At 51.5% G+C, this 25,256-nt stretch overlaps 1 protein-coding gene across 2 annotated transcripts in view; it reads right to left on the bottom strand.

Moving 5' to 3' along the window:
- Positions 1–4,163: 4,163 nt before the first annotated feature.
- SSH1 (slingshot protein phosphatase 1) overlaps positions 4,164–25,256 on the bottom strand; it is a 60,090-nt gene continuing 38,997 nt past the window's right edge. For both annotated transcript variants that reach the window (XM_044244101.1, XM_044244102.1), the window contains 8 exons: positions 24,251–24,445; positions 23,025–23,118; positions 21,614–21,742; positions 19,045–19,091; positions 17,353–17,499; positions 15,599–15,799; positions 12,753–13,320; positions 4,164–10,275 (listed from right to left, as the gene is read on the bottom strand). In XM_044244101.1, coding sequence (XP_044100036.1) covers positions 9,022–10,275; positions 12,753–13,320; positions 15,599–15,799; positions 17,353–17,499; positions 19,045–19,091; positions 21,614–21,742; positions 23,025–23,118; positions 24,251–24,445 — 2,635 coding nt within the window. In that variant the 3' untranslated portion in view covers positions 4,164–9,021. The remainder of the gene's footprint in view (positions 10,276–12,752; positions 13,321–15,598; positions 15,800–17,352; positions 17,500–19,044; positions 19,092–21,613; positions 21,743–23,024; positions 23,119–24,250; positions 24,446–25,256) is intronic.

The following is a 25,256-nucleotide window of genomic DNA, read 5'->3' as shown; positions in this document are numbered from 1 at the left end:
GTGTATGCACAACGCGTTGGAGTCCTCCTCCCCCTTCTCCAGGCAGCTTGGGTTTGCTTCCCTCCGCCCTTCAGAGAGATGCTAAGGCAGTGTGTGGGGGTGGGGGGCGCGGCCCATCAACAGGGTCTGATCTGTGGGTGGGTCTAACCACTGTCTTCCCCACTGTTCCAGCAACCACTCACAGAAGGATTACTTTGTGCCAGGACCTGTTCTAAGTACTTTATGTAACAAATAACACTGAAATTTAGGGGTGCTTGGGTGGCTCAGTTGGTTAAGCGTCTGCCTTTGGCTCAGGTCATGATCTGGGGTCCTGGGATCAACACCCACATCCCTACTCAGTTCGAAGCCTGCTTCTCCCTCTCCCCTCTTCTCAAATAAATAAATAAAATATTAAAAAAGAAAAAAATTATTAGGGATTTCAAAAGAGTGGCAAGCAGAGTATTAGACCAATCGCAGTACCCTGGTAAGTACAGAGTCCCGCGCAAAGTCTTCGTCCTGTGAAACCAACCCTGGGTGCTGCATCACCAGCCCCCAGATGCTCAGAGGGCAGGCCTGAGCAGCCCAGAGGGGCTCACGGAGCAGGACAGGGAGCCACTGCAGGCTGGGAGCACTCTGTTCTGGGGCCATGCTAACTCATCAGAGGAGAGCAAAGACCTTCTGGAAAATGCTGTGTTGAGTCCCCCAGAGCCATGAGCCTGGGAACTTATAGGGCAAATTTCAGCTCAGTTACAAAAGCATCCTTTCCATTAAATCTTTACACTTTCCTTTTTCATTACAGAACCCTGTTGCAGAGATGCTGGAAAATAGGTAAGAGGAGGAGAAGACACAAACCTGGAATCCTACCTGTCTGACTCCATTTCTTTTAGCAGGTGGTGTGTTTTCTTCCTGTCCCTTACAGAAAGGCTTGCTGTCAGGACCCCCAGGGATGACAGATGGCCTCCTCTTTGTCTCCAACACCTAGCACATGGCAGGGGAGCCACGAATGGGAGTGGGGGTGGAGAATGCCGGAATGGATGGGTGTTATAAAGGGATCTGGCTTGGGTGACCTTTCAGATCCTTCTGGACTCTGAAAAACTCTGGATTCTCAGATTCATAGCTGATGCCCGGTGCTGACCCAAGGTTTGGTCCAATGTGCCAAGCTCTTGTTGGGGTCCAGAAGGTGACAGGCTTTTTGCCTCTCTCCGAGAGGGAGTTGGTTTAGGCAATCATGGGTGTCCCCAAACTTTCCAGGCCTTGGTGAACGGAACTAGGACTCGCTTTCGGACCATATTTCCTTCACTCATTCACAATCATTAAAAATTTATTGAGCACTTACTACGTGCTTAACATTGCCCTGTGTGCACTATGGGCTATTTTCATTGGGGCGAGGATGGCAGGATAGAAAGTATATGAATTTGGAGTCAGGCACCCTGGATTTTTGTCCCTTTCTGGCTATGTGGCTCTGACCCACATTCCCTATCCTCTCTGAGCTTCCACCTCTGTTTGTGAAAGGGGGTAAAACCCGTTACAAGGACCAACTCGGTAATATATGTGTAACACTTGAAAGTAGTAGATGCTCAGCTTAGGTGACTTCCTTTCTGCCTCCCCCTCCTCCCTCCCTGCTGCCAGTACCAACAAGAATGGCCAGCATGATACAGCACAGATGGTGGGCCTGGCCGAAGGCGGTTGCGTACATTAGCTAATTCTCAAATTCTTGGCTCCACGAGGTAGGTAGCATTGTTCTTAACCTATTTTCATATCCGACTTCCAAACTAGAGAGAGCTCACCACCTCCAACATACCACCTGCAGGAGAATCTGTGTCTTAGCATCAGGGCCTTAGGCCTCCTTTCCTATGCTGGGAGGCTGCTCCAGTAAACACCAACATTTTATTTGCTGTATCGGTTGATGACAAGAGGACTTTTGAGCTGAAAGGGGACCCTTTACAACTATACTCCAGGATGCACAAGCGGTTTCCCTTTGAAGGCAAACAATGGTGGACAGGATTTGGGAGAGAGACACACACTTTGTGTTATCCAAATAGCCTTTGGAGCATGGCGTGGGTCAGGTTTTTCCAGGGGCTGGAGGCTTCATTCCTGACTCCTGTGTTTTCTTGCTAATACCTATAGGGAGACCAAGATGCATCTTTGGGTTGCTTTTTCTACTTCTGGGGTGGGGACAGCCCTGGGAAAGTTTTCATGTGGGGAGGAAGCCATACCCACTGGCTTCACCACTTCCCAGATGTAACTGTGCGCAAACCACTTGCCCTCTGCAGGCCTGTTTCTTCAGCATGAGCTGCAGATCACACCAACACGGTTGTCTGGGGGACTCGGGGATTCCTGATGGAAAGTGACAGGGACACAGAAGGGCTGGTAGAATCTTCTCCCTTGGGCTAGGGTACAGGATGCGTGGCTGGTGTTTTCTGGGCAGGGCTCGCTCAGGATGCTGTTGGCACACATCTTTAGAAAGAGCCTCGGGACCCCTGATGCAAATCCTTCTGAAACACCAGTCATTCTCCAAGCCCTGCCTTCTGGAGCCTCCTGCAAGCGCCTCGCCAAAAGAGGCTTCTCCAGGCATCAACACAAGCAAGCAAGGAGTCCTCCTCTACAAAACTACCTGGGATTACACTCAACCTCGGGCTCATTACTCTGAGAACGAAACCAGGGTAAAATCAGCCAATGAGAGGAATGTTCTCCTAGGACCCTGGATAAGTGGAGTATCTGATGAGTTTTGGGAATGCCCGGGTTCCATTAGGGGGATGTGGGTGTTGTCTCGAGGAAGCATGTGTGGAATGTGAGCGTAGCTAGCAAAGTGGAAGCCTGCCCCATTGCATCACACTCTTATTTTGATGGTTTTTGTGCTTGGCCGTTAGAATTCCCAGGGAATCCATCAGGAGCGCACAGAGTGCTGGGCCTCGCTCCCCAGGCTCTGATTCATGTTTGAAGCCTGGAGAGAATTTAGGAGGCATCCCCAGCCTTGCCAATGATGAAGACTGTCCTGAACCATGACTCTCAGGGGTTTGGTTTCACAAACGTCTTGCAGAAAGGACTGCCCTGCAGCGTGCTGGCACTAACCACAGGAATCACCCTCTTCCTTAACCTTTTGCTTTGATTTCATACTCCATAAACAATTCCTAACCATAATTTGGATTCAAATGTTGATTTTGTCTCGAGGACTCAGTGTGCAAGTGAGAGTACTTGGGACTTGCCTGACAGCTTCAAGTCTTGCTCTCAAGTAATTCGTTTGCATTCTGGTTTATCCATCAGTCTCCTGTGAGTCCAGGTGACAGACACAGTAAGCTGAGGTGAATGCAACGAAGGGTTTCTTGGATCCACAGGCACTGGAATTGAGTGGTCATGCCAAGGTACTTGTGGTCAACAGTAGTGCCCGCCAAGCATGTGTGTACCTCACATCTCCCAGTGGTCTTGGCAGCTGGGGGTGCAGGGACCACGTGACTAGGTCTCGCCCATTACATCATAAACACAGGTGTATCACATCTAAAGGCAGTGAAGAGTGAACGTGAGGCCCCATGATCTTTCCCCCGACTGCACAGCCAGAGCAAAGAACACCAAGAAAGCAGGGTTTAAAAATGAGAGTAGCCATAATAATAATAATAAAAAAATAAACAGAAAAAGAAAATGAGAGTAGCTCAGCTTCATGAGTCACCAAAGAAGGAGTGCCACCAAAAGGTCCTGACCTGCAGTGCACTGTGGCCTGGGCACGAGAGAAGCCTTTGTTGTGGGCAGCAACTGAGGTGCCCTGGGATTCCTGCTTTGGCCACCAGCAATCATTAGCCTCCACAGTCTCCTCTCCCACAGTATGTGGCTGGACTAGCTCAGGCGGTGGTGTTGAACACACTCTAGCTTTCTGCTTTCGTGTAAGAGATGCCACCCAGAGCCCAAGTCCCACCCTGGCAGGGATAGGTTTTTTGGGTATCCAAATGACCACCCACAAGCAGGCCTGCTTCCTTACTCATCAAATCGGGAGGAAAAACAAGACCATTCCTGGAGGAGCTAACATTGGCTTCCTTGGTTCTTTCTTCTGTCTAATGTGTCTGGGTTTTTATACCACTGAGCACAAGGCAGGTGCTCAGTAAAGACTGGCTGTCAGGACGGCGCGGGTATGTTGACTGTCTTGGCAACGACTGAAGCAGCAGCTTCCTTTTGCACGAGTTCACACGCCGTCAGACGTTTATAAAGAACAAGTTTATTTTCATCACAAGAAGCACACAGACTATTACAGTACACACCAACAGAAGTAAAAAAAAAAAGTGCATTATGCATCTTCTACTGCAAATTCACAGTACAAAAGATACTGCCTTTTAAATATATAATGTAAAAAAAAAACCACGAAGAAAAATAGAATAAAAAAAATCATCAATATCTTAACGCAACACACTGGAACCCACTGGCAGCTTCTGAAAACCAGAGAACTTATCTTAGCTCCTCCTTTCGCCGGGGCTGGTGTCCGTCCCCACATTTGGTGGCAGCGAGCTCAGGACACCAGCAGAGGAGGAAACACAGGGAGGCCTAGGTGGTAACACTTCTCTATTTAAAGAGCACAATTGTGCAATGGGGGGGAAGGGGGACGGTGCCACCCCCTGGCTGGCTAGCGAACCAAATTCTGTGCTTTCCTTGCTACTGTGGGACACACAGTGAGCAAGCGCCAGCCTCACCTGCAGGAACCACCAATGCTCCTGAGACAGTGGTGGGGTGGGGAGGACCCCCCCACTCCCTGCATAGGACTGCACAGCAGATGAACACAAGCATGGGGTAGGGCAAGCTCCAGCCCTCACGCCAACCACCATCGCCAAGGCAAAGGCCCAATCACAGAAGGTGCGAGCTTACCAGTTTCCCATAAATACACAGTATTTGTAAACTATTATTAAGGCACTCAATTGTAAAACAATAATTACAGTGTCGGAAAAAGGAGGGAGGAAGCAGCCCACCTTCTTGTGCAGCAAGGCCAACACAAAGGACAGCAAAGGGGCTGGAGGGCTGGTTGTCAAGACTCCTGTGGCAGAGATGGACTGAAGCCGGGGCCCGGGGCTAGACAAAAGGGTGTGTGTGTTGGGGGTGGTGATGGTCAATGTCCAGGTCTATGGAGAGTATTGCTGCACATGGCCCCACTCTGTATTGTTCAAGGTGATCCACTTTGCACTCGGGGGACACAGTGTGTGTGTCGATGGGAGAAAAGTGGCCCGTGAGATGGTCTGCTTCAAGTTGCATATATATATGTGCATATATATATGCGTATATGTATGCAGAGGGAGTTCATATATATAGGTGTTCAGCTGCAGGGCACACAATGAAAAGACCAAGTAGTGAGCATGGGGAGGGGGTGTCAGCCAACTCCCTTTGTTTGGCATGCAGCGTTGGCAAGAGCCTGCAGGATGGGAGCGGGGCAGGTGCACCCTCACTGTGCCCAGCATCACAAATTCCTTGGCCTGCCTAGCTCTCCTGCCAGAGGTCACGTGGTTGCCCTCACTGGGTCTGGGTGGATTCCGGAACAAAGCGTTTCTGGTCAACAGAGAGCACGTCTTTCTTCAGACACCCTGGGTAAAGTCGTTTGTGTGACCTTGCCTAAATGATGCATCACTTCTTCTCACTGGGGAGAAATGGCCCCAGGGGAGGAGGGGGAGTCCTGAATCTTTTGGGTTCTGGCCCGCGTGGAGACAAGAGCGCCCAAGGACAGGGCCGGCCTCAAGATGCTAATTCTATTGCGACTTTGGCTCCACCCTGTATCATCCTCTGGGCTTATGCAGGAGAGAAAAGACTTTAGAATGAGATGGAATGGTTTTTGGCTAGAGGGGTGGGGGGAAACAGAAGGGAAGGCTGGACGGTGCGGCCACCGTGAGCAGCTGGTGAATGATCTCACACATGACAAATGGGTGTCACTGCCCAGGAGCGCGCAGTTCGGCACCCAGAGGTCAGCATGGGTCCCTCTCGAAGAGATCAAAGAAACAGGGAATGCCAAGAGCAAGAAGCCTTGTGATGATCAGCATCACTCTGACCCCCAAAAGTAGCTCCAAGGCAAAGAAACCGGATTGGGCATTATTGAATCATGATCAGAGGGCAGTGTGGTTCCTCCTCTCCCCAGATCCAGGTTCCCCCTCACACGTAACAAAGCTTGACAAGCAGCAGCCCCCACCCCACCTGGACTGAAGCAAGTTGCAGATCTAGGGAAGTTGAGTCTAACTTGCAGCATGTCGCATGAGTTACAAGTGAGCGAGACAGAGGTGAGGCTGTACAAGAGAGGCAGTTCAAGACTCAGGGAGATCATCCGGCGGATCTCGAAAACTCCCGTTCTCTATTTTAACAAGGACATTCCCTGAAGATGGTGGTCATCAGGATCAATGACTTTCAAAGCAGAAACTCCCTGCCTCCCGCGTGGACCTCCCACGTTCAGCATGTTCACCATCAGCAAGATCCCAGGCCGACGGAACGCTGGTCCAGATGCAGCATAGCTTACAGCACAGGCTTTCTTTTCAAAGGTCAGCGTGAGTCTGTTTGCCAGGGTGCCCCTGAGCCTGGAAGAGCGCTCTTGGTGATGTGGGTCTTGGAGAAAAGTCCGTATCCTTTCCTCCGGGCCAGAGTGCTAGCCATCCAATCAAGAACACCCCCATTTAGCTTTGATGATGGGGCCCTGGGCCCTGGTCTGTGTAGACCTGACATACAAGCCGTGCTTGTGCAAACAACAGGGTCGCCAAAAGCCAAAGACTTGCTCAGATTTGTAGTTCTCCTTCTACGCTTTCAAAATTAAAGTTTGCAAAAATATATTGTTCCCACACACCAGACACATGAGGTTAGAAGAGCAACGTAAGCCTGTCAAGCATCAAATCTAAAGGATCGTTTGACAAAAAATGGAGCCACAATGCGAAGTTTCATTTGGCAAAACATATACTGAACTCCGTATGTTTTTTGAGAATAATCTTTCTTTTGGCCGGGGGCAGGGAGCGGGAGGGGAACCCAACAGGGATTCTAGGAAGTAGATAATCACCCTTTAAGGTGATTTTGAATGACAGGGGTGGGAAAACAAATTCCTATCAAATAACATTATGATTTAAAAAACAAAACAAAACAAAAATCAACAACATGGGGGAGGAAAAATTCCTGGAGAGGGTGTTTCTGCACAAACTCCACCCACTAGCTGAAATGTGGACCTCCCCCCCCCCCCCGCCCCCATCTGCCCTCGTTCCTGAAAACTCTGCCTGTGCTGCCCTAACCCTAACCCAGATCTGACCACTGTAAGATCCAAGATGGCAGCTCCTTCAGCCACTTTCGGAGAGTGGTCAGCGCCAAAGGCTTCTAGTTTGACTGAATAAATTCAGCGGATGGCTGAGTGCACACCATACTTTGGGCAACTATGGGCCAGCACCTCCGGGCCAACCCCTACCCTGAGGGACAGCACATGGGGGTTGGGCGGGCAAGGTCTGGGTCAGGAGAAGACAAGGCCTGGGCCTGAGGTGTCCAAGGGGCAGGGCAGGCCTTCGAATTTGGCAGTTTCTTTCTGGAGGGCCCTGGGCAGCCCTGTGTTGTGGAACCAAGAGTCAGCGAACCTTTTCTCTAAAGGACTGGATCGGGAGTATCTCAGCCTGTAGGCTACATGGTCCCTGCTGCATATTAGATTGTTGTTTTTAACAAGCCCTTAAAAATATAAAAGCTTCTTAGCTCAAGGGTCTGTTACCAGAGTTTGCGGACTCCCTGGATGAAACCTTTCTGTCTTACTACCAAGCATCTTTTATTTTTCTCACTCTCTCTCCAAAATACTTTCAACAGCCTGTCTTACTGACCAACACCAGCGGACTCCCTCCATCCACGCCCGCATCCCGTGGCTATGTGATGGGTGCAGCTCACCTGATTCTGAAAGGGGCCCCCCAGAGCCCCGGCCAGGAGTACAGAGCCCTCTTCCACTCTGTCCTCACTGCCAGGAAGGGCGAGAGAGACGGAGCAGTACCTCATCAAAGGAAGCGGTGACTGTAAACATCTATGAAGCTTTTCAATGGTCTCATTTCTCTGAGAAGCTGTGGCAGGGCTATTCCGAGAGAGGGGCCGGCAGAGCAGCTCACGACTGCTTAGAGCCCCCTTTCCTCCCTGAACCTGTTCCTGTAACCTCATGGGCCCAAGTGCTCGTGGCAGGACAATCCCCGTCTCAGACCCACCACCCCCGCCACACACACTTGAGCTTTCTCAGTGCCTCAAGGCAACCACATCGGGTTGAGCAGCAGAGGAGACACAGTGATGCTCCTGGGTCCTTCTCCGCAGACTGGGGGCAACTTACACGTGACCATTAGCAATGACTGAGGACGTCACATATACACATCCCCTCCTCACCCCAGTACTGGCCGGACGCACGCCACTCTGCTGGGACCACACACCAGGACAAGGAACTCAGCTGCACCGAACATCTCCACGCACCACAGGGTCGGTCCAACAACAGCATTCGACAGCCTGTTCTGACTTTACCTAGCGGTGTTGCACGTAGTCAACTTAGGACTTTTCTGGGGGTCCCCAGCGAAAAAATAAGAATTAAAAAAAAATCTCTTTTGGAAAAACCTTTTCTGACACAGCATTATTCCCTGGAAAGAGCCTTGGTCACGACTATATTTTAAAAAATAAAAAGCACAGCAAGAACAGAGGTAGGACTTCATACTGCCATCCAAGGACTTCCCTGTGAGGGCCTGAATGAGCTAGGAATGTGCGCCGTGATCGTGGAGCCTTCACGATGCACACGCAGTGTTCGGGGAGTGTGTGCATGTCTGTGTATGCTCTTTTTAAAAACAGGATTCTTCCTGAAAACACAGGGCTTGGGGAGCAGAGTTCTATATCTACTGGCCGATGGCTTCTGGTTCTCCTGGGCCACCTGACTGGCACCCCCCCTTCTCCTTGTGCTGGGTTCTTCTTTTTCCTCTCCTCCTCTCTGCAGCGAGAGTGGGAAGAGTTAGAATGTCACTTGTTTAGGAGACATCACAGTCGAAACCCACAGTGAGACACAGGGAGGGACCGGTGGAAACGCACGTCCGAGTAAATACAGCAAGAGGCCGGTCAGCTTCTGCTTGTCCACGAGGGACTTCTCAAGTGTTCTGAAGCAGGTTTCCCTGATGGCCGAGAGGTCGCAGCTGGGTTCCTTGGGACTGCCTGGGACTCACGCAAGAAGGAAGACTCGCTCCACTGGGCGTCCCGGGAGTCGGTGAGGGTGGACGCGTCGGGCTCACTGGACAGGTCCTCTGTTGAGAAGTTGAGACTTCCGAGCTTGGCCAGAGAGTGTGAGCGTTTCAGTGGGGATGAGACAGTGAGGCCCGCCAGCCGGAGCCGGGTCTCGATCTCCTGCGTCCGCTGCTTCACCAGGCCCGGCTTGCCTCGGACGCTGTGGATGCTGTCGCTGCTGGAGCTCCGCGTCAGGTTGGAGCTCATGGAGGACGACGTGGGGGTGTAGCAGATGGTCTTCAGGAAGTCTTTTGAGAAGTGACTGGTGTGATCCAGGCGGCAGAGGAAGGGACCGGGGCTCTTGGGTGGGGCGACTTCAAACGGAGTGGGGATGGCCTCTGACTTCTCATCACTCCCCGAGAGGCTGGGCAGAGCTGGGGGCCCCAGCGGAGGGACAGGAGCCAGATCAGGGTTCTCCTCGGGGATGCTGGCTTCTAGCCTGCTGGCGGGGCCATCCCTGCAGGGAGACACAGGGTCTGCGGGCGTGCCCTTCAGCCTCTCCAGTTCTTTGGTGTGCTTTCGGACCAAGCCCGCCTTCTGCAGCTGAATGATGGATTCCTGGTGTTGCATCAGGTAGCTGTTGCTTGTCGGCTTCTCGGCTTCTTTGCTGAACAGAAGCCGCAGGTCCTTGGCCGGTTTCGGGTCTTTCTTGGGTGGTGAGTCATCCTTCACTACGTCCATGCTTGGAGGATTCTTATCACAGTGAGAATTCTTCAAAAGGAGGGACTTTGGCAGGACTTTTTGGGTTTCTCTGGAAGGTTCCAGAAGGCTAGCTGGTAGTTCTGGGGCAGCTGCGGCCCCGGAGCCACCGATGTCTGACTTCCTTGAGCCTGCTGGTGGTAGGAATGGGGGACTTTCGCTGGGGCCAGAGGCCAGTTTCTCTAAAGCTCGGGACCTGCTGGATGTGTGGGCCACAGGGGAGGATGTGAGGTGCGGCAGGAAGGTTGGCTGGGTACAGATGGCAGGAGCTCCGGGGTTCTCACCCCGCTCCCTGAAGGCCTCGGGAGCCCCGCTGGCTATAGGGTACACGCAGTCAGCACAGGACTTGTAGGAAGGCTTCACCTTGTTAAGGATCCCAAATATAGCATCGTGCTGAAAGGGGATAAGAACATCGTGAGTATACAACAGCGAGCTGGAGGACACAAAATACAAGGAGGGGCTGGAGTGGGGCCGGGCAGGCACTGCAGAGGCAGTGCCTCTCATTCAGTTAGCGCAGCAACGCAGGCCTCTTGGAACCCACCTGGGCGTAAACAGTGGTGGTTACAGGGCTGAACCCAACCTTCCAGAGGCTACAGGACCACGACCCTGGGCAAATCTCTGGCCACACAACCAGCACAGCATGGTCAGGAGCAGAGCCCTCTCAAACCCACCTTCACCATTGCACACCTCTCCCTTCCTTTCCCTTTTAGAAAGAATTTGTGCTTGGGGAATATGTAGTCTGGAAACAGGGCTCTTCCCTTTTAGCATGAACACAGTGTGGCTCCAAAGAACCACCATCCAGCCATTGGCCGTGGTCTTCAGAGTGAGGTGGTCGAAGGCAAAAACCAGTACAGACCCAAGCATAGTCCCGGATGAGGGCACCAGGCTGAGGTGGGTTTTATTACCAATGGGGAACATGTCGGCACTGTTTTCTGAAGAAAGTCTTCTCCCTTTAGGCAAATGTGATGTGCGTCTCCACCTCGGGCCCTTCCGAAGGCAGGACAACTGCTCACACCTCCCTCACACGCCCATTGACAGACAACAGGGTCCTATGGGCTGAGGCGAACAGTGGTTTAGCTGTGAGATTCCCAAGCTGGCCTAAAACAAAGGCCTCTTGGCAAAGAGCTGCTGGCCCATGCTTCTCCCTGGCCCCTGCCCACGGCCCTGACCGTCAGGGCCTAGTCCCATCCCATCTCACAGACGTTAAGTCCCCCAAGGTAAGATGTCCTGGGGTGGTCCCACACTGGAGGAATCGTAAAGAAACCCAGGCAGGATTCCTAGAGGCTGCAGGGGGGCACACGGAGAGTGTGTGGTTGGGGAGGTGGGAGGCTGGATTTCCTGTAGAATCAGGATTCCTGGGGCCGGCTTCCAGCTCAACTGGTGAGATCTAAACTCTTGACCCAGAAATTTTCCTGAAGTTCTGACCAAAGTTTTCTCCTAAAACCTTTAGAACCTAATGTTCTAAAACGCGGCAGAACGTCCCCCAGCAGGAGATTGAAGACCACCTTTTAGAGCCCAGGGGGCAACAGAGCAGGAGCAAATTCTCCCATCCGACTTGTATTTAGGGAGCGCCTGTCACGTGTCAGGAGATGGGTCAGGCACAGGGGCTGCGAAGAAGACAGGTCCCTGCCCTCAGAGGGTCGCATGTGAACCAGCAAACTGAGTGACACGCGTCAGGATGGAGAGGGATGACCTCAGAGTGCTCCGCAGAGGGAAGGCTTCTCTGAGGAGCTGGACCTCTACTGAGACTGCTAAGCAGGTGCTAAGCGGTGAGGGGAGAGGAAGTGCGGTCCCCTTGCAGTGGAAGCCCTCACCAACCTGGCACCGTAGTTAGCAAATAAGATTTGAACAAATGAATGAGTGCTTGTCTCCGGGTCCTATTCCCTGGAGAACCTCACCCACTCAATCCAGCTCTGGCCAGTATCTTCTTACCCACGCTTCTCCTGCTCTTCATCCTGCCATCCACCCAGTGCCATTTCAGACTGATGGACACATCACCATCCCAGACAGATGTTTTGTATCATCTGTCTTTATGTGTATTTGCTTTGAGTGGGAGAAATTCACGAGTAATTAACATTCGGTCTGGAGGTTGGTAGCTGGGACTTCCCTTTTCGCTTGTATTAGAACACGGGAAAGACAAACCCTCTGGATATGGGAATGCATTTCTGAGTGGTCCTCCTTGTGAATCATGGCTGTCTCAGAAGATGGACAGGGAGGGCAGGGGGAACGGAGCTCCATGGCCCCAGCCGTGGCAAGAGCTGATGCAGAGTGAGGGCGGGACCCGGGAGGTGGGCGGCACACCTCTCAGGACACCAGCCTCAGCTCCCGGGCCACTCGGAGGAGAGGAAAGGCGGGCGGAATTAGTGATTTTCTGAACAAGGGCCAGCTTGCTAGGACCTTGCTGCAGAAACCCACCAAACAGGATAGCCACTTGGGACTCAGGGAGTCAAGCATTAGAGCGGGAGTGGGAAGAGCGGCTATTTGATGATACTGAGCAATTACATCAACTTCTTCAGGGTGGACTGTGGTTATGTCACTCACTGAGGCTTCTGTGCAAGGAGCAACCCAGCTGGGGTTTGGCTCAAGACGATTCAGAGTGTGGAAAATTGAGTGGGGCGCGGTACAGCCTCGGTCCGATAAATGCTGAAGCTGGGTAGTAAGTCTTGTTTTACATTTTAAGTAAGAAGGATATTGAGTCGGAAGCTCTGCCTGAGCCGTGAATGAGGGCATGGGGTGGGGGGAGAGCAGTGGGGGAAAAACCTGCAGGGACAGCACCGCACAGCCCAGCCCCACAGTGCGCCTGCACTCCCAGGCACCCGCAGCCACGCTCCGGTAATGCCCGCTGCCCTCCACGCTGCCCCGTTGCCCACCTCGAAGTCCTCCGGGCAGCTCCTCTTGCTGTTGTTGTTGTTAAGGTTCTCCCGGTTGAGCAGGCTTTTCTCGAGCTGGGGTGGGGGCCGTCCCCACTGCCCTGCTCCTGAGACCTCCTCCCCTTCCATCTCCTCTACCTGCGGCGAGGAGCCACTCAGGACCTTGGGGCTCCCAAACTCCAGCTTCTTCTTCACTTCCTTCTCGCAGAGTCCAGAAGCTTCCTGGGGATGTCTGGCTGGTGTGTGTGCCTCAGCTGGCTCGGCTGGTTCCTCCAAAAGGGCATCCCTCTCCAGATCCTCCAGGTGGACCAGGCTGCCAGTTTCGTCGCTGGGGGAATGCAGGAGGGGGTCTGAGAGCCGCCGGAAGCAGCAGGGGAGAGTGGGTCCCCCTGGAGCGCCACTGTCTGGGAAGCCGGGCTGGGCAGCATCGTCCAGGCAGGGCAGCTGGGCCTCCGGGGCGCCGTCCAAAGTCTCCGGCAAAAAGTCCCCAGACCCTGCTGGGCCATCCGCCGGCTGCTGGAGGCAGGTCTCGCTCTGCTGGCGCCACAACTTGTTGTGCCGTTGTTTGCTGTGGGGGAGGAAGAGCAGAGGAAGGTCACCGGAGGGTGGTGCCCTGAGGGTCCCAGGAGGAGCGCCCGGGGCTGGGCCAGCAAGAGAGACAGCTCAGGGCTGACAGAAACAGCCTCGGAACCTCAACCTGCACGGCTCCTGGCAGAGGCCCTCAGTGACTCTGCCACACAACGACCATGTGGCAGACAGATCGCTTTTAAAAACAGGTCTCATGATACCATGGTAGTATGGTTATAAAGTATCTTTTTTATTTTTTTTTTATTTTTTTTTAAAGATTTTATTTATTTATTTGAGAGAGAGACAGTGAGAGAGAGCATGAGCGAGGAGAAGGTCAGAGAGCGAAGCAGACTCCCCATGGAGCTGGGAGCCCGATGTGGGACTCGATCCCGGGACTCCAGGATCATGCCCTGAGCCGAAGGCAGTCGTCCAACCAACTGAGCCACCCAGGCGTCCCTAAAGTATCTTTTTTAAAAAGGTTTTATTTATTTATTGACAGACAGAGATTCACAAGTAGGCAGAGAGGCAGGCAGAGGGAAAGTGGGGGAAGCAGGTTCCCCACTGAGCAGAAAGCCTGACGTGGGGCTTGATTCCAGGACCCTGGGATCATGACCCAAGCCGAAAGCAGAGCCTTTAACCCGCTAAGCCACCCAGGCGCCCCTGGTTATAACATATTTTTAATGTAAGGATCAAAAAAAAAAAAATTATAACGTGGACTCAGACACTTAAATCACCTCCAGGACCCTTGGGGCACCAGTGCCAACATCCTGCAGGTGTGTGGGCTATGATGGGAGCAGGAGCTGGGAAAGGATGTGGATTAAGGGCCTGCTGTTGTTTTTAGGGGCGCCTGGGTGGCTCAGTTGTTAAGCATCTGCCTTGGGCTCAGGTCATGATCTCAGGGTTCTGGGATTGAGCCCTGCATCGGGCTCCCTGCTTGGCAGGAAGCCTGCTTCTCCCTCTCTCACTGTATATCTTTCTATTAAATAAATAAATATAATCTTAAAAAAAAAAAAAAAAAAAGAAAGAAAAGTGGGGGCGGGGGAGCCTGTTGTTGTTTTGAAACATATGGGAGTACCACAACCTGTCAAGACTGCTCTATGTGCCCATTCCAGGCAAGGCCAAGAGGGCCCCCAGATGGGGTTTCAAGTCAAGGTCAGTGCGTTGTGGTTGTGCCCCCAGCCTGAAGACCCCTGGTGAGGCTGTGAGGCGGCAAACCCCTGATGGCAGCAAGGGTCTGAAGAGCTAAGGGAAAGGAGGGCAGGATGCTCCCGCCTCCTCCCCACCCTCCTCTGCCTCCCCTCGTCCAGGGGCCCTGCCTGGGGATCTGTCCAGCCGCTCCCTGGGTGACAGGAAAGGGACTCCAGAGATGTCCAGAGCTATTCTCAGACCCTGTCCCACCCTGCCAGGGCACCCATTCTTGCTCACACTTGGCCAAGAAGCCCATGGACTGTGCATGTGGCCTTGTCGTAACACCAGCGAGAAATCATCCAGGGAGAAAGAGTCCCAGCGTCTGGGGGGAACCCGCCTCCACGGGGCCTCCCAGCGCCAGAGCCGTGGGGGCCAGCAGACCTGACTGTGCCCTCTTCCTTGTGCTGCCTGCCGGCTGTGTGACATGGGGCACACTAACCTCCAGCGTCCACTCTTTATTCCCCTGTACGCCCGGGATAACCTGTCCTCGGCAGACCTTTTCTGGATAGGGGTTGGAGATTTCCAAAGCTCTGTTTTATTCACCACAAGCCACCTCTAGCATGGCATCTGCAGAGGTCAACCTGTGCAGTCCTCAGGTAAATCTCACAACAGCTTTCCCTACCAGGTGGGCTTGGGCTGCAAACTCAGAAGGGGAAACCAGGGCTGGGGGAGATGGGCAAGCTTGCCGGATGCGGCCCAGCTCATCAGTGCTGGAAGCCAGTCCATCCTGCCGTCCTCGGACCTGCCCTGTGGCAAGGCCCGGCCCAGGGCTTGGCAGGCCCAAAGCAGATGCTCAGGAAACGGGGATGGCCACGTGCCTGCACCCCCATGACGTCATGCCTTGGATGAGAAGCCGCACACCGTTCCCTCCAGCAGCAAAACAGCTTTCTGTGCATGCCAACAAAATCAAACAGATCCCTCCTGGAAACCACGAATTAAACCCCAAACAATAGTTGTTTGTCTCAGCCTGGCTCCTCCCCCTACACCCCCCCTTCCCTGACCAGAGGCGGGATTTTAGCTGCAGAGGCCACTGCCAGGCCTGACAAGAGCCCAGTGGGTTCTGCCAACCCGTCCCGCAGACGCTCACCCACCTCGCGTCCAAGATGCCTTCATACTCAGACAGCTGTCTCATGAAACCTGCGTTGGGCCGTGTAATGCTGCGCTTCTGCTTCACGTAGTTGTATGCTTTTTCCAGAGGCCAGCCAAATTCCTTCATTGCATAGGCTATGACCGTGGAGGCAGATCGGCTGACACCCATTTTGCAATGTACCAGGCACTTGGAACGGTTCTTCCTGCAGAAGCAGGGGAGAGGGTCCCAAAACGTTCACGATTTCACTCTCTCAGGTTTTACCCAGTGTGTTTTTTTCTTTCCTTTAAATGCTGAAGTTATCTCCGTGCCCAGACCCCACCCCTGCCATGTCCTGATATTGAAGCAGCAGATGGCCACACACCCTCAAAAGGAAATAACTTCACTGCAAAATCAATTAGCACACAATGGGAAATCGAGATAAATCAGTCCTTGCCTTGCCAAGTCGTGCTGGGAGAGCTCCCAGATCTGCAGCCCTCAGGGACAAAGCAGGATCGCTGGGATGGGCCAGGAGACCAGAAACTCTCTTGCAGGAAGCAAAGGGGCAGTGCAAGGGGCATCTGTAAAAGCTCCCCAGCTGCCCCAGCAGATGGAGACACGGAACGGGTGACCGCAGAGAAAACGGGGCCAGCAAGTGGAAGGCCACGAGGTCCTTGGGAGGGCAAGATGTTCGCCACAAAGGAGGGTGGAGGAGCCAGAGCGAGGACGGTGGCACCCGGGTTTGGATGAGGGGAAGAAGGCAGGTGGGCTGGTCATTTGTAAGGAGGCGGTTCTGGCCCAGGCAGGACTGATTGCACAGAAATGGCAAGGTTGTGTTTCTCCAGATCTCATCGGCTTGAAAATGGGAGGGTTCACGATGCTGGAAGGGGCTGCACCGGGACAGCTTTATTTGTACAGGAGGTAGACCCACCAGCCTGTCTGTTTATACTGGAAGCAGCTGGCCTGTCAGGTGGGTCTGGGCCCCTTTCCTAGACCACAGGCTTCAAATTCATCCCCATCTGTCAGTGCATTTTGTTTTGTCTTTGTTTTTTTGTTTGACTGCTGGTCTGGAATCTATCCCCCCAGGAATGCAAACAAACTAAGATTCGGTAAGGACATGTTACGGAGCTTTGACCTTAAGGGATTACAAAGCAGAAGACGGGGTTTCTCTCAATAGCAAAGGGTAGTCTTTATATTCTGGACTTCAGTAAGGCAGAGTTGTTCCAGAGGAGAATAGGGGAGGACAAAAAAAGAGGTGATGCCAGTAACAGGCTCAGAGCAACGGGGACCTCTGACGGTCTGCCCCATTCTATGAACAGGAAAACTGAATCAACTCAGGTGCAGAAGGCGGGCCCTCCCTCCAGGCTCCTGCCTGAGCAGCTTTCTCTGGGGAAGCAGCCCCAAAGGTGCTCACAGTCCACGCACAACGTGCCCACCCCTCTCCTTTGGCTCAGCGACTCCCTATAGACAGAGCTCCCATGAATGTCTACTGGATATGAGACCCTTGCCTGGAAGCAGTGCTGATGACAGAAATGGGGTCTGATATCCCAATCGATGATGGGGGAAACAAAGGTTCATTGGGGCCCCCACCCTGAGAAGATCAATGACTGTGCCTTTTTGGTGCTAGGGGTCCTGTGGTCTAAAACCAGAGGCCCACCAGACATCAAAGGCTCCATAAACCAGAGATTTCTGTGTCTGGGACTGCCATCAATTTCTGCCCACCCAGCATCTGCCAGTTACTTCCTCAGACCAGCTTTTTGAGCTTCTCCGCCCACTTACTTTGCTTTGTTTATGAAATGGTACGCTTCGTTCCAGTGGGCAAGAAGGTCTGTTGTCTCTTCATCATAGACTCGGATGTTATGATATGCAAATAAGCCAGGAAAAAAATTATCTATTTCCCTGGTGACATTTAGAATGTAGTCCACACTGTAATGAGAAAAAAATAAAGAACAAATTTGGAGAATCAGAATGAGGAATGACAAAAAAAACCCCAAAGTAACAGAAAACTGAGCAAAGAAAAAATTAAATACACACTCGTAAAGTGTGTATGTTTATGGTGGGACTTTCTTCCTTAAATAGGAAATTTTTTTTTCAACTGCCCTCTATATGGTGAGAATGTATTATAATAAAGAACAAATTTCTTTGTAAAAAAAAAAAAAAACTTACAAAAAGAAAGTTCAAAGCGTTGCTAAGCAATGGGATTTCTGGAAGCAGACATATACTTATACATATACTTAGATACATTTTCAGACACTCTCAAATTTTTAAACTTCCTGTTATGAATAGATAGAGGCTTAAAAAAACAAAGAGCTAAAAGAGAATATATCCATCCATTCCATCCATTATTTATGTCCTTGAGAATTGCCTTAAATCCTCTCAAAACAAGGCAGAGTACAAATAAATAAGTAAACGGTGGGGTGGGTCTCTGAGTGCAGGTTCTCTAAACCGATACATTCCCGGAAGACCAAAATAATTTCAGGAGTTTAGAAGATACCTCAGATAGGGTTTCTATGAGAATATTTACAAGTGCTTTACAAAATACGTTAAAAAATCATTTATTCATTCCCAGTGCGAGAAAGCATCGATAGTATCACTCTACATTTTAAGAAAACTTTCTGTTGAAAGAACACATCTTAACCAGTAGTTCTAAAGATATGTTTTAAGATTTGTTTAGTCTTCATTTTTAAATGCAGTAATTCAAGAATGCCATCATGTCAGACCTACAGAATGGTGATTTTTGTGGCTGCGTTGTTTAAAAAAAAATGTCCAGACATCTGTTCTTGAAGGTCTAGATTTAAACTTTTTTTTTTTTCCTTAATTCCTGCTGCTGGGCATTTCTCAGACAAAGACGGGTATATGTTTCTGACCAAGACTGAGTCTTCAGCCGCCAGATTCCCACTAGGCCCTGAAGTAGAACATCCGGGAGGACCAGGAGTGGTTCTGGGACCAGAGCTGCTGAGTGGCCAGACCGGTGTGTGTATGTCCACACTAGACCTGTCAGCACCTGTGCCGGGGGGCAGTGGGGCCCAGGAGGGGGCTTGTGGCCCTACCAGCATCCAGGCTGTCCTCTGCCACTGGCTGTGACTGTGAATCATTCTTGGTGACACAAACAATCACACATCTAAAACCCATGAAATACTCAGGAGGTGGCTTTTTTTTTTTTTTTTTAAAGATTTTATTTGTTCACTTGACAGAGATCACAAATAGGCAGAGAAGCAGGCAGAGAGAGAGGAGGAAGCAGGTCTCTGGCTGAGCAGAGAACCCGATGCGGGGCTCGATCCCACGACCTGGAATCATGACCTGAGCCGAAGGCAGAGGCTTTAACCCACTGAGCCACCCAGGCGCCCCAGGAGGTGGCATTTTGAAGCACATCTGTCCAGCCCAGCCCTTGGCCATGGGTTATAAGGGCTCAGCCTCGGAGGCTTCTGAGCTGCCTGGAAGGACAAGGGGAGACGAGGGGAGCAGACTCACCCTGAGCCCTGCAGTTCCTCCAGATTGGATGCATTCCATTCAGAGCCCTGGGGGACAGATCACACAAACCCCCATGAGTGTCACGTGTCAGCCTCAGAACTGCATAGGGGAGGCACGGGGTGGGCTAGTCTTGGGTGGGGGAGGGTTACGTCACGGGCCCTTGGCTTTAGACAGAAGACAGAACTGAAAGAGACCGCTAGCAAAGCAGGCTCCCGGGGCGTTCCAGGCAGTATCAGCCTGCATGGAAGGCCCTGGCTGCCCCCAGGCCTTGGGGGAAAGGTGAAATCTGTAACACCCCCCCCCCCACCGCGCGCTCACAAAGTCCTTTCCTACGGCTCCGGCAGGGTCCCGTCACCAGCGGCAGTGACCTCCGGCTTGCCACTCAGGAGAGGGGCACTTTCACACACCACTAATTTAAAGCAGAAGTCAATCTACCTTTCTGGGTATTTTTAAAAGTTCCCACTCTCTGACCCAGTGGTTCCCCGTACAAACCGCTGTCTTAAGGAAATACCCGGAATTTGCACATAGGTTTATGCACCAGGATATTTATGGTTATTTGCGAGGACAAACAATGGGAACAACTTAAGAGGTCCTACAAGAAGAAATTAGTAAAATAAATGATGAAGCCACACGATGGGGCAATTAAAAAAAAAATCATACTTTGGGTGGCTCTTTAACAACACAGGAAAATGCCATATAATGAAAACAATTTAAAAAAAGAAAACAGGATACAAAACTATATAAACAGTATGAGTCTTTCCTTTCCTTTCTTTCTTTCTTTTTTTTTAAGAAGCTATATAGACATAAAAAGAAAAAAACCCAGAAGATGGGAAAATAAATATACTAAAACGTTAACAGTGACTACATCTAGATTTGCCAAATTGGGGAAGCTTTTTACTTTCTTCTTTGGAGTTACTGGTGTTTCTGAACCTTCCATAATACATTTTAATGTAACGCCTATGAAAGCGCATTAAAAACGAACGCTCCCGTTTCTGACTTCCCAGGAACACAGAAGGGGAAAAAAAAGCAAAACAAAGAAAAAGCTATCACTTCACTCTCAGGCAATGCAAATGACAGAGTCAGATCCCCCTCTAAGTCTCTGCAGAAACTTCCTTTCCCAGGAGGGTAGACCCCTCAGGATGCAGGAGCCCCACGGGGCCCAGTGGAGCTGGCAATGTGTGGGTGCTAGCTGGATTTTCATGCTGGAGGGAGAGGCTCAAATATAAGAATTCCTTTAGTATCTCTCATGGAAAAAGTGACATAAAGCACCAAACCTCACTGGAAAAAAATAACGAAAGCTCGCAATATCTGTGAGCTTCCTCTTGGTGTGATCACCACCTAGTGGAGAGATGGCCTGCTTTCTGTTGCTTCCACCATGAAAAAAACCACCAACTTCCTGGGGAGATGAGAGCCCAGGGCTGCCGGACAGCTTTCCAAATACAGAAAGGCTTCAAACCCAGACATTCATATAGGTTTTAATATAAACATTAAATACACACACACACACACACACACACACACACACGAATTGATATATACATAAATACATATACATTTGAGATATATATATAGTATTAAGTATATATATCACAACACATGCATTTGAAGAATTATTAATTAATTCCTGTGGGCAGAAAACAAAACTGTCCCTGCCTTCAGGAGCAAATACACTTCCTCCACTTTCCCAGGAAGTGATTTTTGCTGTATCAATGGTTGCCATTTACCAGTGCCTACAGAAACTGCACTCGGTGCTTTAAGAACGTCTTCTATTTAATCCTCATAACCATCCCACATGGTATAGAACGCGGGAGAAAAGGCAAAGAGGCTCGCTGCTTTGGCTGGGGAGTGGGAACTTGGCCCTGGTGGGTCTGACTTTCATCACACTGTACTGCTTCTCTAATTTTAGTAACACGCTCTCCTCTATAGTCTCTCTGAGGGACTCTGAGAACTTGCCAGCTGCCTTCTATGGAGATTTGCAGCATTAAGAGCATCCAGCAAGAGATGGAGGTCTGGGGAAGCTGCGCAACCTGCCCCCGCTTGGGCCTCCCAGGGCCTGTCCCTTCGGTGGGCCAGGGAGCAGGGCACGGAGTTGCTGCCCAGACAGAAGGAGGGGAAAAAACTGAGTTTCACGGTTTCAGTCTGTTTTGCCTACTGTTTCTTAACGTTTCGGTGATGCCAGGCGTGATTCTTGGGTTTGGCAAGCATGTGTCATTTAGTAACTGGGGGCACTAGCCTGCAAATCGTGTGGTGGTAACTGGACAGGACCTTTGTGCTAGTGACTGAAGACCAAGGGTGGAGAGATTCTGAAAACTGCGGCCAGTGGACCATGCCAGACAGCCTTCACACCACTCCACACAGCTCAGCTAGGAGCCCCATCTCAGACATCTGGCAGAGGGCAACTGTGCAAGCCAGAGGAAGGGAGCTGAAGACTGGGGTTCCCAGAACAGCCAGAAATGAGGTTCTAGCAACGCCAGTTTCTCCCTGTCTCTGACTCTGCTGCAAGCTCCAACCCAAGTCTGCAGACCAATGTTTTCCCAAACCAGACCCTGCTGTGCACCATGCTTCTTACGAGATAAAGGTGGTCGAAGATGAGGGAGGGCTTGTCCATCTGTCCCAAGATAAGGAGCATCTCATTGTCTATGAATTCCTTGAATTCTTTCAAGTTACAGTTCATCTGCGTCTCTAATTCATTACGGATCTGTGGAGTGGAGAACAGCAGGAAAAGTGATTCGTCACAAAACAAAACAAGGGCTGTCCAATTCCAAAGAAGTCATGTTACCACTTAAACTGTGGCTGTTTTCAAAAAAGGTGTTTGGTTGTTTTGGCTTTTTTTTTTTTTTTTTTGTTGTTGTTGTTGTTTTTTACCCCAGAGTTGGCACATACACATTGAGACGCACATAGCACAAACACAGGTGGTGGGAACACAGGCTACGAAGCCTCACAGTCAGTCTGACTGGGAGAAGTTCATTATTTTATATGAACAAGCTGATTTGCACGGGATCTGTTCTACTGAGTTTAAGGAACTTCTATTTTTACAATTAAATATCAAATATATCACGGTGAATACATAAAGTCAGTTTTATCCTGCTTTAGCAGGCTTCACAATATGATAGTTTTTTGTTTTGTTTTGTTTTTTAAGACTTTACTTATTTGTCAGAGAGATAGAGTATAGGCAGGCAGAGTGGCAGGGAGAGACAAAGGGAGAAGCAGGCTCCCTGAGGAGCAAGGAGCCCGACGTGGGACTCGATCCCAGGACGCTGGGATAACGACCCGAGCCGGCGAAGGCAGCCCCTTAACCGACTTGAGCCATCCAGGCATCCCAGTTTTTCGTTTTTGTTTTTGGTGTGCAGCAAAGCAAAGCTTACTGAGCGACAGAACAAAGCTCCCAAAGAGGGAGGGGACCCAACAGGGTTGCCCCCAAATATGACTTTTTATGTGTGTTAATTAATAAAAAGGGTAATCTATGGTTTTTTTCAATGGCCCTTTCAAGCCCTCAGATTTACCCAGTTTAAACACATTATAATTCATTGTGGTCTCTGAACAAAAAGCCACCGAAACAAGAAAAAAGTGATCCAGAAAAAAATCTGAAGGCACACAGAAGGCAGTCCAGGGTTGGTAACTTGCTAGTAAGTGAGAATCCTGAAATAAGCAATAAGCGTTCGCTGTATCACAACAAAACACAAGGTAGAGGAGAGGGAGCTAGTAGGCCAGTGTGTCTCAGGGCAATGCATGTGCCTTGGGTAACTACCACCAAAGGTCTTACAGGTTTCGAGAGATCAGGAAATGTGCTCAAGGCCCCACAGCTGGTATGGAGCACAACGGGATCCAGACTAGAGTGGGATGCTAAGGCTCTTGGGGGGGGACAAAGCCTCTGAGAGTCGGGGAAGGCCATGCGGCAGGCCCGCCTCTGCTGTGCTTAGAGCGACAGGACACATGAACACCTTGTGACCTCTGGCTTGCTGAGGGATGAGCTCTCTTACTTCTTTCGAGGTCACGTTTTCTAGATCCCGGCTCATCATGATGCTGCGGAGCTTGGCCCTGATGACGCGCTCAGTCCTTTCCCCTTCGGTTGGCCTGGGAAGAAGGTACATCCAGTAAGATGCAGAAGAACAGGGAGCCTGAGGTCCGCGTTTGCAGACCCACCAGATGCTCCAAGAGCCACGTTCTTTGTGCGCATGTTTTTGGGAGGAGGGGAAAGGGACAGAAGAATCCGGGCCTGGGTCTAGAACCCCCATGGGAGTCCACAGAATGGTGAGCGGATGGAGAGCTATGGCTGGAAAGCATGGTCCTTGCTCAGGTCTGCAGAGACTCAGGCTCTCGGGACGAGACACTGGAAGCACGCACAGCATGTCTGCCCACCACCAACCGGATCCTTCTGCCTCCACTGGAACATGTTCACATGTGAGGGCATCACTTCACCCGGCTCCGCTCCTCTCCTTCTTACATGGAGAACCTATGTGCTTCCCTGGAGTGTCTACCCACCAGCCCTACTTCTACACAAACCACGGCAATTCTTCCATGGGTCGCCCCTTTCTATATTTAAAGGCAACCGAGATTCTCCCCAACGCTCTCACCACTTGGGGCTTCCTAGAATGTGGCTTCCGGTCGTCTCCTCATTCAGGCTGATCTCCCTGTCCATGGCCCTTGTAACACAGTCCCAGAGGGACCCACGACTTGGGGGGAGGAGGGCCGTAGCTAAGACAAAAGGTAGGGGAGCTGTTTCTTTCTTCTGGACCCAGACCATCAGTGAGTGCAGCCTCAGGCCACATGAGCTCTGCTGGGGGCCACGTGACATGGGCCCCCATTCACTACTGGGGCCACCAAGGAGGGCTGTCCCCAGGCAGTGTCAGTGTGGTTGCATTCTGGGATCCTGGGACGACGGATACCTAATACTCCTCGGAACAGAGGGAGAGGCCAGACCACAGAACACGGCCCCGGAGCTGGTGAAGCATGTGGGCGGTGCTTTCCTTTGAGAAGCTGATGGGAGTTACGGAGCTGTTCCCCAGAATGCACCACACACAAATGCACCTCTAATTTCAGAAGTGGGGCAGGGGTCACGGAGCCTTCCTGAGGCCATAGATGACCTGGGGGCAGCAGGTGAGGAGCCCCAGCTCGGGATGCTGGTCCTGGGACTGCTGGGGAGGAGGGAGGGACATCAGGCAGACTCAGGGTCTGGCTGGCGTGGGCTGGGCCGCGCCGCACTTACTTGTCCACAAATAGGGCCGGGGAGTCGGGCCGCGTGGACTCTAGGTCCTGCATGGCGTTCCACTCGTTGATGCAGCTCTGATCTGAGCTGATGCAGCTCTCGTAGTATGTGGCCCAGACGAGCGCCACACCGCCGGGGAAGTAGTTGTGTCTGCGCGCCACTTCGCAGGCCTTGTGAAGGACCTGCAGGGCAGACCTGGGGTGAGGAGGGGGGACAGGGTCAGGCCTGGGCTTCTCCCTCCAAATGGGGGTTGAGGGTGGGGTGGGGGGGGTCCCTCAAGGACTCCCTCCGAGCATCGCCATATGTAAAAGGTTACGTGGGGAAAGCAAGGCAGTCTGAAACCTCCAGGCTGCCAGGCTGCCAGGAATGGGAGCACGTCTCGGGGACACACGCTGCAAACCCAAGAGCCAATGAGACATCCTTCATTGTGGCCCATGAGGACACGGTACAAACCTTGTAACTCTCCCGCCTGGGCTGGCTCCCGGACCATCTCCCACTCCGCCAATGAATGCCCAAGAACCCAGATTACTTCTGAGGCCGTGGGAACCACTGCGACACCCAGCAGGTGGAAGGAAAGAGTCTTTCACAAGCTGCACATTTTACTGCGTTCTGAATAACTTGCTTTATAACCTTTGCCCATCACCGTTACTAACAGCTCTGATGCTTCCATCTCTTAGGGAAATGAGTGCTAGGAACTCACATCAACACAAGGACAAAATGAAAAAGAGGTTCAGGAAGGAAGGGTGGGACAGAAGGAACAATATGGAAAATGGGGAGAATGTGTATGGTAACACAGCTTAGTCTCTTTTTTTTTTTTTTTAAACAAAAATCTAGGCTGAAACTTTCTCAGTGAAGGGGGTGAACCAAGGCATCAATGGAGGGAGGGAGTGGGAAGCCCCGGAGGGAGCGAGCGTCCTCAGGGAAGGGCCCACCCCCGGCGTCCGCTGCACGTGTCCCACTCAGGCATGTCTGTCCTCTCTCTAGGCTGCTTCAGGGCACAGGCCTG

Source organism: Neovison vison, chromosome 3, assembly GCF_020171115.1.
Source record: "Neovison vison isolate M4711 chromosome 3, ASM_NN_V1, whole genome shotgun sequence".
Lineage (NCBI taxonomy): Eukaryota > Metazoa > Chordata > Mammalia > Carnivora > Mustelidae > Neogale > Neogale vison.
Note: the sequence above shows the minus strand (reverse complement) of the source record. Positions and strands in the feature narration are given on the sequence as shown.